At 44.8% G+C, this 12,518-nt stretch overlaps 2 protein-coding genes across 4 annotated transcripts in view; both read left to right on the forward strand.

The window, feature by feature from the left end:
* ankfn1a (ankyrin repeat and fibronectin type III domain containing 1a) overlaps nucleotides 1–7,602 on the forward strand; it is a 33,551-nt gene extending 25,949 nt beyond the window's left edge. For all 3 annotated transcript variants that reach the window (XM_077738757.1, XM_077738758.1, XM_077738759.1), the window contains 8 exons: nucleotides 713–1,045; nucleotides 1,259–1,425; nucleotides 2,203–2,365; nucleotides 2,459–2,627; nucleotides 2,697–2,863; nucleotides 4,590–4,812; nucleotides 4,932–5,124; nucleotides 5,196–7,602. In XM_077738757.1, the coding sequence (XP_077594883.1) occupies nucleotides 713–1,045; nucleotides 1,259–1,425; nucleotides 2,203–2,365; nucleotides 2,459–2,627; nucleotides 2,697–2,863; nucleotides 4,590–4,812; nucleotides 4,932–5,124; nucleotides 5,196–5,931 (2,151 nt within the window). In that variant the 3' untranslated portion in view covers nucleotides 5,932–7,602. The remainder of the gene's footprint in view (nucleotides 1–712; nucleotides 1,046–1,258; nucleotides 1,426–2,202; nucleotides 2,366–2,458; nucleotides 2,628–2,696; nucleotides 2,864–4,589; nucleotides 4,813–4,931; nucleotides 5,125–5,195) is intronic.
* Nucleotides 7,603–10,969: 3,367 nt separating this feature from the next.
* Nucleotides 10,970–12,242, forward strand: nog3 (noggin 3). The gene has a single exon (XM_077738761.1). The coding sequence runs from the start codon at nucleotides 11,084–11,086 to the stop codon at nucleotides 11,762–11,764; it is 681 nt and encodes a 226-aa protein (XP_077594887.1). The 5' UTR covers nucleotides 10,970–11,083; the 3' UTR covers nucleotides 11,765–12,242.
* Nucleotides 12,243–12,518: the final 276 nt, after the last annotated feature.

Consider the following 12,518-nt stretch of genomic DNA (forward strand, 5'->3'; position numbering starts at 1 on the left):
GTGGTTTGGCTTCATGTCAAAGCAATAAAATTGTATTACACGGAATGATCTTCTCACTTTTGCGTTCCAAGTTGCTAAATCAAAGTGAGTTGCAGACTTTTATTATGGTAAAAGTCATACTTTGACAAATTCTTGAGGTATTTTGTTTCTTCTGACAACTTTTTAATGGCAAATGTACTAATTACTGATAATTGAAGAAACGTAAAGAATGTTTAAATAATGTTCACATTGTTAAATGAACAAAAGTAACCACTATTCCTATCCTGGAATAAAACTGCAAAAATCCCCCACTCCATTTTTTCATGCTCTCAGCCCCCAAGTACTAAGGAACAAATACACCATGAAACAAAGGCAAAATCATTCTCACGGAATAATGAACAAATTGTCGCTAGATTTCCATTCTCTCACCTGCACTTGGCTGCATTCTTCACGATTACAATAGATTTGACACACATGAAATCTTTCTTACTCTAAGCTTCAAGTTAATTGCTTTTATTCTTTCCATTTTACAGTTGTATGAATGAACACGGCTTTTCTTTTTCATGTTGTCAACAATTTACTACTACTTTTAAGCACCACTTGATCCTCTTTTGTGCAAACATGTCTGCTGCTACAAAACAATAAAGCCATCACATGCATGTGCTATATGGGGAAAAAAATATGGGGGCTCCTTTTGGTGCATTTTGGGTCATTCCTGTTTGCTCTCTCGCAGTTATCCTGCATGTGGGAGGACATCCGATGGCTGCGTTCAAGCACCTCCGTCTCCATGTCGTCGTCGTCCACCCTTCAGGCACGCCACAAGATGCTAAACGCCGCGGGGCAGCTGCAGAACCTCCTGGGCACTCACAACCTGGGCCGCGTCCATTACGAGCCCATCAAGGATCGCCACGGCAATGTGTTGTTGGTTACCGTCCGCGACGCGGAAAGCCAGCACTCGCTCTTTAGCGGGAAGTGGATGCAAGTGGCCAAACTGCAGAGTCAGAGGAAGTCGCTGTCAACGCCCGAGGAGCCCTATGCCCTTGACATTCTCATCATCACCATCCAGGTGCGCCCCGGGAATATTTGATTCGGTTTTTTTCATCTGTTTCCTTAGATCTTTAGATATTCCTACTCTCTGAAAATATGTAAAACATTGAATAAGTTCATGGTGAATTCATTTTTAGACCAAGAAAGTCAACGTTGGATTGGTTTATTGTGTGGAAATATTTTTAGAATGCATTTTGTGCTTTTTTTAATGTATATTTGGGTCTTTCTCCAGGATATTGTGGCATACCAACGGCGCAGCACCCAACGTCTTGCCCCAGGTCTGTACCTGGGATACCTCAAGCTCAGCAGTTCGGTGGACCAGATCCGGGTTCTGGTCTCCCAGCGGACCCCCAACATGCTTTGTCACTCTCGTGTACGAGAAAACTCCAATGTCTCAAAGTATGTGGGATTTTTTTTTTTTTAACTCGGCTATTAGTCAGAGTGGGGTTTTAGTGATTTTAGCATGTTTGCCTCAGAACATTTAAATGGCCTCCCCATTGGTGTCAATGGTGCTCAAAATAGACTCCTTTTCAAGTGTCAATGTAATAGCGCTAACTATAGAAATAGGCTTGATTCAGTTGCTGTTTGTTTTTTTGATGCTTGTAACGTCTTTGTGAGTATGAGTCATCTGAACATTTCTAGTCCCAAACAACCTTAGGGACTCTCCAACGTAACGTCCACCATCTTAATCACATTCACTTTCCCGATGACACATTTGAACGTTCTTCAGCTCGTCTCTCCACTGTCACTCCTTTTGAACAAAATGTTCCGGAACAGTCCATCTGTTCATTTGCTGCCTTTAACACCAAAACGTATGAAGGTTTTGTCAGGGTGTCCTTCACAAATTCGAGCATATGCTGGCGAGGCGTCTTGTGCAGGCGGAGGTTAAGCTGAAGTAAACTCACTTTGGGCAGTTGGGTTAGAAGACCTAAAGAAAAGAGTTTTTCCTTCATATTTTTTGACATAGGACTTGAATGGACCATATTTTTGAACACAAAAATATTTTTTAGTCTTCCTTTCTCAGCTACTCTCCACATAGATGTCACCACACCCAGAATAAGTCTTTGGTGTGTCATTTCATAACTCCTTCAACTCATTCAGTCTGTTTGAACAGGAGATCCTGAATCATCTCACTCTGTACACGTCACATTTCAAATTTGAAATTTATCTCATTAGGGAAGAGTGGGATTGGATTCGCTCGCTGTCAGAAACCGGCGACAAAGACCCCAGTGGCGAAGAGGTTCGACCCAGGTCGGAAAGTCATGCGCCATTACTCTACTACGAGCTCCAGACGGCCATCAAATCTCTGCTTAAGAACCTCAACCTCCCTCTACATCAGGTGATTTTATCTGTCAGCCTTTATACTAATAACCTACCAAAAATGATCTCCTTCCAATCAAAATGTTCTTCAATACAAATTTCATCTTCACAGGCCCGCCACTTCCGCCTGTACAGCCAAGAAGTGGTCGAACTGGGTCACGGGGTCTGCTTCCTGCTGCTACTACCGGCCGCCGATGACGTCTGCTCGGCTCCCGGTCAGTCCAACCCATACACGCCGCTGTCAGGATTTCTACACCTGCCGCTGCAGATGTTTGAGCTTGGTAAGAGAAAAAAAATCAGTCAAAAAGGGCCTTTTTCATCACATTTGTGCTCATTTATCTTCTCCTCAGTACACTTCTCAACCTACAAGGAGAAGTTCATCAACTTGTATTGCCGTTTGTCGTCTGTGCTGGATCTGGACGCCCTCATTACCCAGCAGGCATTGCGGGAGGCCATCACGGACGTCGAAGTGGCGAGCGCCAAGCAGAGACATCAGCTTATATTGGACTACATCCAGGTAACAGATGCCTTCGAGATGTTAATTCAAGGACTCAAATTGACGCAAGTTGGTTTTTTTACGTTCGCCATTTACCAGAACTTTGTCATCTTTCCACTCGGCAAAACTTCCATTATACACTCTTTGTTTTTATAGTACCATTAATCCCCCCCCCTTCCTAAAACAAAGGAAAAAAAATGCCAAGTGATGTCTCCTACTTAGTTTAGAAGTCAAGTTAAGTATTCACATTTTACAAAAAGTTTTTCCTGGAGAACAGGAGCTACTTGGGAGAACAATTGCTCATTTTCACATCACTAAGTTGTCAACGTATCTAAGTTTAAAAAGTGCCGAGTGGGAGAAGAAAAATGTTCCTTAATGTCCCCATCTGAAAAATGTTCTCCGGTGGGTTGTCACGACTTCGAATACGGGCGCAAAAAAAGTCAACCAGCACGCCGCCGCCGCCGCCGTTAATGGACACCGACCACAAAACCACAAGTGTGCGCTCCCCGAGCAGCCGTGTGTGTGTGTGTGTGTGCCCGATTTGTCTCGTTGTGATTTTAAAGTCTGGAAAAAAGTGCCCACCCCCTAAACCACAAATTGGTCAGAGAGGGGAATGTCAAGGAGGGGTTTTGGGGGGGGGGGGGGGGGGGGGGGGGGGGTTTCATACAAAATAACGATGTGTGTGTGCACATCTTTTTCAGCGGCACGTCTGTCCGTCTGGGTAATTCGCGCCATTTGTACGAAGTTTAGTTTGTCAGGTGAAAAAGCGCAAACGTTTTCATCAGGTCAAGTTGTCCTCATAGAAATGTTGTCTGGCCCCATGTAGACTAAAATGCACACAGTTAAGTGTGTGCGCTTATGCGTGCTTGAAAGTGGGTTTAGTGTGAAGATGACGTGATGTGGTCTAATTGGACAGTTTGTTTAGACTCGCCACACGTTGAGGGAGGAAAATATACGGCGCTCAGACAGGCGACCGACGCCGTCTGCACTCGCGCACATGGACGCGCACGCGTCACATTCCAACGCTCGTGTGATGAAAGTCAGTAAATGGTGTTATTATTGTATACGGCCTAAATGGGTTAAATCAAATGTTATTTTGTTGTTGGCTTTCTTTCAGTGGTAATAGACGTCTAATACGTTTTGAACCTGATTATTGCTCCCAGCTACAAATTAATTCTGTGGTTTTAGGATGTTATAGTAATATTTTATAATAATACAAATAAATTAATTTTGAATTCATCTGGGGTCTTGATTGACGATGGCATCTCGCTAAGGGACCCCAACCCTGACTCGCAGCCTCTACATTCTTTCCATTAGAGTCATCTTGGTCTCGCCGCATGTGTGTATGATGGGCAGATAATTGCCAAGAAATGCTTTGTTTCATGTCTTTTTCAACTTTTCCTTTAAATGTTGTTGCCTCCATGACAGTATTGGGTTTTTTTTCCCTTTTGCATGGTCCATATTGGTCTTATTTTTTTGGTATTCATTTGAAATTTTAACATTTTGGTATGAAACATATTTTACACAAATGGAATACTGGAGCTAGTTTATAAAAAAAGAACTATCTCACAAAAAGGTCATAAGTAATTACTTTTTTATACTTTAGCATTTGCGTGTTGGATGCGTTGTACAAATTTCATTTTATGAAAAAATTTAGTAGGTGATTGCTAATGGATCAAAAACCTGATGGTCCCCCTATTTATGTTTTTTAATCATGTAATATTTGTATTTTCTGTGTGTTCCGCAGCAGCTAGACGAAACACGGCGAGATCTTCGTTGGTTGACCGACGCTCTGCAGTATGCCCGCTACAAACACCCCCGTGGCGGCGTTCCCGTCACCTGCCTGGTGGACGCCAGCTCCCCGGAAAATGACAGCAACCAGCCGAAGACGGACTCCACCTCCTCCACCATGGACTATGTGCCCTCGCCATCGCCCTCGCCGGAACTGTTCAGGAGGAAGGCCATAAGCGGTCAGTGTCATTTAAATAGAAAATACAAAATAGATAGATTAAATAGAAAACACATTTGAAGATAATCCTGCCTTGTAATTGTGGAAAATCTAGTATTTAATTTTCCTTCTTCACTCCAGACTCGCTACTGGGTTCGGACGAGGACGGCTCCTCCGAGGTTTTCCTCCCAACGGACAGCGACTACGATTCCAGTGACGCCTTGAGCCCCCGTGAGCTGGACCTGCTCTACTCACCCCCCCAGGACCTTTCCCAGCAGGCCATGCACTCGCTGGGTGGAAGCGCCCCTGATGTGTTTCAAATCCACGAGCTCAGGTCAATATCCAAAACCGATGCCTGAATTAACCTTCAGCCATTCTCAATAAATTTAATCTTTCTTTATTCAGGTACAGCACCCTCCCAACGAAGGACCTCCCACTGTCCATGGCCATGAAGGACCCCCCCTCAAAGGAGGGTGTCATGGCTATGCTCTCCAAAGATACCCCCGCCTTCTCATACACTCTCCCTCGCTCTCCCTCTTTACCCCGAGCCCTCCCTGCGTCGCCATCCACCCCGTTGTCCCCCCGCATCATCTCTGGCGACCTCCCGCTGTCCCTTCCCCTTTGCCCTGCACTGTACAGCACCACCAAGACACTGGAGGGTCTCTCGCTATCGAGGACCCAACAGGAGGGGGGCTCCCCCCTACCGAGGACCATCCCAAACCCCCCTTCTAAGCGCAAGCTGCTCTCCAGGAGCCACCGAGGCCAGTATTTTAGTGGACCACAGCGGTGGCTAAAGGGCCACAGCGGGGAGAGCCACTCCGGGTCTCTATCCGAGGGCGTCTACACAAAACAGCGTGACCCGGACCTGCCACCACCCAAAGATCCACCCCCACTACCCCCGACACGGGGCGCCACTTACGTCAACCGCAACGATTGCGTACTTGAAAGCCGCAAAGGCCGGCTAAGGGAACAGAGGCCTCATGTGAGGAGGATCTTTGTGGAGGCCGGCAAGGACCCGGAGGAGGGGGTGCTGGGGTCACGAAGCGTTGACGAGGACCCGCGAGGGGCGGCCGCACAGGACGTTGACTCGGACGACCAAACCAATACACAAGTGTCAGAGATTCTCAGCAGCACGCTTTAGGCACCCCCGCAACCACTTGTCCACCAGAGCTCCTTAGAACAGGTCACTTTATGTTCATGTGAACACTTAAGCCCCGCCTCCCACCAACGCACACCCCTTCCGACATGTTTGGCTGATCTTTTAAGGTTACCACTTTCCCCTTTTTCACTTCCTCTTGATGAACACGCCCTGTTCGACAATCCCTGAAAAGATGGACAAAACTGCGGTAGCCACTTTTCTCCGAAGAGACTTTTGTTTTTAGCCTTGACGCCATCTGTTGGACCGGGACCAGATCTTGTATTAGTACTTCAGACACTGTGTTGGCCATAAAATGTGGTGTTGTGTGATTCCCAAGTGGAACTCGGGACTGACTCCTGATGCCGTTAGGACATCCCTTTGGAGAAAACGCTGGTTTCCAATGAAACAAGAGACCTTATTGTCGTTCTCCAAACCACTTTGACTGCCGCTGGAAATGCCACTTTTTGTCCTCCCAAAGTCACAAGCTCAGCGTTCGCACGTCTCACCGTCTTTCCTACCTTTTGCGTAGATCGTAGAAAAAAAAAAACTAAAGTTGCTGGTTCAACTTGGCCAAGCCTCGGATTCCTCCCGGCGTCGACTGTTACACAGATGATAATCAATGTAAGCAGGAATGGAACATTTCCACCAAAAAAATGAACAAAACAAAAAAAAAAATCAGCAGAAATGTCATCAGAGTTGTAAATTACGACGATGGGTTTTCGATTACTTGAAGTAACTCTATACATTTCTGATGTGATGGAGTTTTGTTAAAGGAGTTCCAATTGGAAACTTTCTGTGGGAATGAATGATTGAGAGAGACAAACAACTAGTATTTAAAAACGGAAAAAAAAGTTAAAGATGGTTGCTCAGAATATTTAAGCATGGAAATCTTTGAGGTCTGTTAGAAAAAAAATGCATGACCAAATGACACTAATTGCCAGTGTATCCATTTTGTGATGTCATTTGCACCAATATATATTGATAGTGTCATAATGGGTATCAATGACATCACATTTAAGGGCGGGCAATTTGGAATACTCGCATAGGATTGGCTAAATATTACTGCCTTGGATAGCATTTTCCAGCTTTTTACATTTTGCGCCACTTTTACACATCAGGAAAACTGTTTTTCATTCATTAAAAGGGTTGTTTGTCTCTTCAAGCCATTCACAATGATTGACGGCAATAGACGTCCAATCCATTTTGATTGGAAGAGGCCCTCTCAGTCAAAATGGACGTCTTTTACCGTCAATGTTGACAATGAGTGTCCATTATTCCCAAGTGTGGTTTCAGATGTTGAAATTTCTCCGATTTTTTGCAATTCTCGTCACGAATAAGTTGGTCACCACTAAAGCATGGAAGTATTTTTCTACTCCAGTGGCGCTGGTAGTTTTCTTTTTGTGCTCTTTTGTTCGTTGGCATGACGTGTGCTCTGCTTCAACTGGCATGCAACGCTCGGCTCAGGACGTTTGTTTGTGTTTGCGTTGTTGTCTTCTGACTTCTTGCTGACGCTTCACTCGGTTTGTTTTTGGTTGTTTTGACCCACTCGTCGTGTTATTTAATTTTCCGAGGAGCACAGATTGTTCACGTGTCCCCCCCACCCCACACACACACACACACAAACACACTTTTTTAATGTGTGCACATTCTGGAATAAAAGCTGATGGAATTTGGGATGGTGACGGGTCAACAAATCTGCGTGGAAACGCACGGAATGTGCCGGGCGCTCGCTGAATTTGGGATTCAGACGCCGCGTCGTCTTCTCTTCTTGATTTATTCCCAAAACATTCCGGGGGTGCTTTCTCACCTTTTTAAGCGTGGAATCCCTCGACTCTCGAGGGATGCCGGCTACTCAAAGTTGCCCAACAATATTGGTCGATTCCCTTGGCTCCCCCAACACTCCCATTTAACGATTATATTTATAATTAAGATTTGTAGATTGCCTGTGTAGAAATCTTAACATTTTTCAGTCTAATTGGTTTAAGATGTCCTGTGTTACTACCTCAAATTAATCTGCCTGCAAACTAAAATCAATTTTGGACTGCTTTTGACTGCACTACACGTCCAATCCATTTAGACTAGGATACGTATAGCATATGAATAAACTAGTACCTCAGAAACTTTCACATAATCATTCCTAAATTCAAATGGATTGGATGTCTATCATGAAATATCATAAATAGTTTGTACTGGCCATTCTAGTTAGAAATGTCTGTTGCTTTCCATGGCCAACAAAGAGTTAAAATTGTGAATCTATTATTTTAACTAATCTCATTTTAAATACATTCTCACAGGGTCACATTGCAGGGTTTTGACGAACAGCATGTTTCCATCCTGATTGGTCGTTTGGAAGAAAACTTTGAAAAGAGCCGGATTAAGACATTTAATAATCTGCATCTTTGGTGAGTATTGTGTTTTATTTGGATGTATATAACATACTTGTTAATTTATTCCCTATCAAAGATGTATACCAGAGTTCATGATGTTCAACTGCTCCAAACTAAACAAAAAAGAATAGTGACAAACTTTTTTTCTGAGGAAAGATAGATATCCAATCTTTCTTTTTTAATGGAAGATTGGGATGTCCTGTGACTTTGTTTGGTATGCGATGAGTCAAAAGTTAGTTCCAAAGCAAACATTTCAGTTATTTCAGTGAGCTCCAGATCATGTCGGCCATTTGATGTGGAAAAAAAACATGAAATATGATTGTCAAACTTGAAAAATTATTCCAATATCTCACTCACATTGTAAAAACCTCTAAATCTGCCAAAAAAAGTGATAATTTGGCTTTATCTACCAAACCGTGGTGTTATGGAAGACGTGCACGTGGGTGCGAATTGGACGGAATCACAACACTGCCGATGGTGGGTGGGTGGGTTAGGGTTTTTGGGGGGTGAGCTCCAGGCATTCGAGAGCGAGGGTCCAAGCCACAGGATCGCTGACATGGCGAGACTTGGCTCTTGAGACAAGGAGCTGGTCAGAGCGAGAGCGCAAACGACTTAATAGGTGCTTGGTATACAAAATAAATTCTGCCTTAATTCAAATAATCATTCACAAATTTAGTGTTAAAAAAACATCACACCTTACCTTAACCCTAGTGTAAAAAAAATGGATGTAGCATTAGGGTTAATGTCACTTTAAAATCAAAGTATTTCTTATCTTTGTGTGTCTACATGGACATGTGTGACCTTGTAACCGCATGTGTACGTGCCACTTTGAAGCCTTGTCGTCCAAATGTAGCGTCCAAATTTCGTCTGTCGTTTCGCCATCAAGCCACAACAAACATTCTTTTTTTTTCCCCTTGATATCATCACATCACAACCGTCGTTAGTCACGTCCGCCAACAAAGTCGGGGTAATGCATGGGTGGACTATTCAAGCGGCCTGCGACCTGGGACATGAGACTCAAACGTAATACGGCCTTCCATTTTCCTCATGTCTAACTTAGAATATAATTTAGTGATCTTGACACGCCTGAAATACGAAATTTGGACTGCTTCATCCTTGGGTGCAATATCCGACTGGCTAAAACATCTAAATTCAGCAGTTCAAATACCAGAAATTGACCTTATGCAGAATAGAATCTGTCAAAAATGGCAAACACGAGACACAAAAGTCACATTCACGTGTTCTCCCTCAATTTGGAAGTCTGCCCTGGAGTGAAAAAGGAAGTTTTCTTATCAGCGCATCGCCCGGCAGCCTCCGACAGCTTTTCACAATCTAGCGGCGCCGCTCGTAAAATGACCGAAACGATTCCAATTTGAAGCGGAATGTTCCGTTACCTCTGTCGAGGAAGTATAGTATTGTTTGTTGGAGTCCTAAAAGAAGAAAACATCACATTTTTGGGGGGTAAAGCAACAACAGCGAAGGAGGTGAAGTCTGACTCGGACGCTAAAGTGCGCCTCCTTCATCGGCCGTCTGTGAAATTTGCTGCTGGACGACAAGTTTGCGGGAGAAGCGTGGTGGAATATTCTGGACACCCTAAGTCAACAATGTTGCCAGTGAAGGAAGAAAAAAAAAGTGTTCACTCATACAGTGCGTTGACAGCCGCAGTCGTTCAATCCAAGTGAACTTGAAGAGGCTGTCAGCAAATCAATCAGCGCCAACCCTCACATTCCAAATGGATTGGACGTCCATTAACGTCCAAAACAGTTATGTTAAAGATAAGAATACTTTATATTGTAGATAATAATCCATTTTATTACTAATAGTATGTTAATACTATACTAATACTCTCCTCTTGGTTTGTGTTTTTGTCTATAGAATACAATATACAATAGTTCTTCATTACTTACCTATAGGGAATATTTGGTTGCCATGTATACAAATATACTAAAATAAGACATTATAATAATACAGAGTCTTGTTGTTGGTTTGTGGTTGCATACATTAGTTTTATTGTATTTTATTATTTGCATAAGTTGTGTTGAGTGTAATGAGTGTCTGGGATGCATGCCTGATGATATTTGTTTATTACTAAAATAAATCATTATAATAATACAGAGTCTTGTTGTTGGTTTGTGGTTGCGTACATTAGTTTCATTGTATTTTATTATTTGCATAAGTTGTGTTGAGTGTAATGAGTGTCTAGGATACATGCCTGATGATATTTGTTTATTTTTGGTGTTTTGTTTTGGATAAATGTGTGTCATTATCTTTGTCATTGTTAATTTGTGAGCTCATGTGTGATTGGTTTGTGTGTTTTTGAGGCTGTTGTGTGAATCGGTCTGATTTTCTGCTGAGTTTTGTGTCGTTGCATGTTTTTGTATGTTTTTTTTTGCATGTGGTGCATGGTGGGGGGTGTTGTGGGGGTGTGGTGGGGGTGTGTCTGGGGGTGTGTCTGGGTTGGTCCAGCATCCTGATGACATCAGAGCCCGTCCTGCACACAGTGTGCTACTGATGACTGTCGTCTATTTGGGTGCGTGAAAAAGAAGGAGGAGGAGAGGGGAGGAGAAGGAGGGAGTGAATGAGGGAGGGAGGGAGGGAGGGAGGGAGGACAGTCATCCGAAGATAAGTCACAACTCGACCCCGAAGCTCGCCGTTCGACATGCGGTACGAACGGCATCAGGCTGGACGCAGATCGCGGCCCGTGACGTGACTTGGCGTGGCGTTCCCCCCCCAAAAATTGGACTTTTCCCCGCTGCCAAGTTTGGAAGATGGTTCCCCATCCCCATCCTCATCCTCATCCCCGGCTTTCTCGCCTTCTACTCTTGGCGCTCCTCTTGGCCCGGGCCGGGAGCCAGCACTACTTCCTACTGCGACCGGTGCCCAGCGACGACCTCCCGGTCGTGGATCTCAAGGAGGAGCCGGACCCTCTGCTGGACCCTCGCGAGAAGGACCTGAACGAGACGGAGCTGCGGGCCTCCCTGGGAGGACACTTTGACGTCCACTTTATGTCCCCGCTACTCCCGGACTTGGACGAGGACGGTGGCGAGGCGGACTCCGATGGCGCCTGGGACCTGGACTTGGACTCGGGCCCCATGCCCAAGGACATCCGCGCCATGGATTTCGAAGTGCAGCTGGGCAAGAAGCAGAAGCCGAGCAAGAAGCTCCGTCGCCGGCTGCAGATGTGGTTGTGGTCGTACGCCGCCTGCCCGGTCCTCCACACCTGGACCGACCTGAGCGTCCGTTTCTGGCCGCGTTACGTCAAAGCCGGCCGATGCTCCAACAAGCGCTCGTGCTCCCTCCCCGAGGGTATGCGTTGCGCCCCCTCTAAGGTCAAACACTTGACGCTCCTTCGCTGGAGGTGCGTGCAGAGGAAGGTGGCTCTCAAGTGTGCCTGGATCCCTGCTCAATACCCCGTGGTGTCTGAGTGCAAGTGCTCGTGCGCGAACTGATTGACGGGATTGACTTGGTGTGCAAGAGAGAAGAAGCCCATTTTGGCACATATTTGATTGACTAGGAAGGGAAAAAATCCCCCCCCCCCCCCCCCAGTTAGTTGGGATAGACTCCAGCACCCCCAGTGACCCTTGTGTGAATAATCGGTTCAGAAAATGAATGAATGTTGTATAAATGCAAGCCACCTAGGCCAATATAATTTATATATGCATATATTCCATACATGGAGACGGGTTCAGCTCCGCTGGTTAGCCACAATAATATTATTCTGAGATGAGAGTATTGCTATTTTATCTCTTCACGTGTTGCTTCCCCATTTGTGTTCCATCCCAATGCTAATTGTAAGCTCACCTATGGAGCTTTGCATTGGTTTTCAGCATTAAGCTAAGCCGGTATTGTCATTTTTGTTTTGAGTTTGTAAGTATTACGAACTTCTGTGCGTGTCAATAAATTGCTTCAGATCTTTTACGAAAAAATTATTGGTTTTGATGGCATATGTGCAATAGTGCTAGCAATGGTTGTGAAGAATCACTGCACACACAAAATTGCTGTCTTGCAGAGTTTTCATAGTGAAAGCACTGTCCTTTCATCACCCCAACGCGAGGAGACGGCCGCCAATCCAGGCCGCCAAGCAAACACAACACGGTCCAGAGACGTCCCCGTGAAGACGACGTCATCTTACAACTGCCGACGTGAATCAGGAAAGTTGCTTTTGGTATTTTTGGAGTTGTATTCTGTGTGTAAACAATTTGT

This window comes from Stigmatopora nigra, chromosome 18 (assembly GCF_051989575.1).
Source record: "Stigmatopora nigra isolate UIUO_SnigA chromosome 18, RoL_Snig_1.1, whole genome shotgun sequence".
Lineage (NCBI taxonomy): Eukaryota > Metazoa > Chordata > Actinopteri > Syngnathiformes > Syngnathidae > Stigmatopora > Stigmatopora nigra.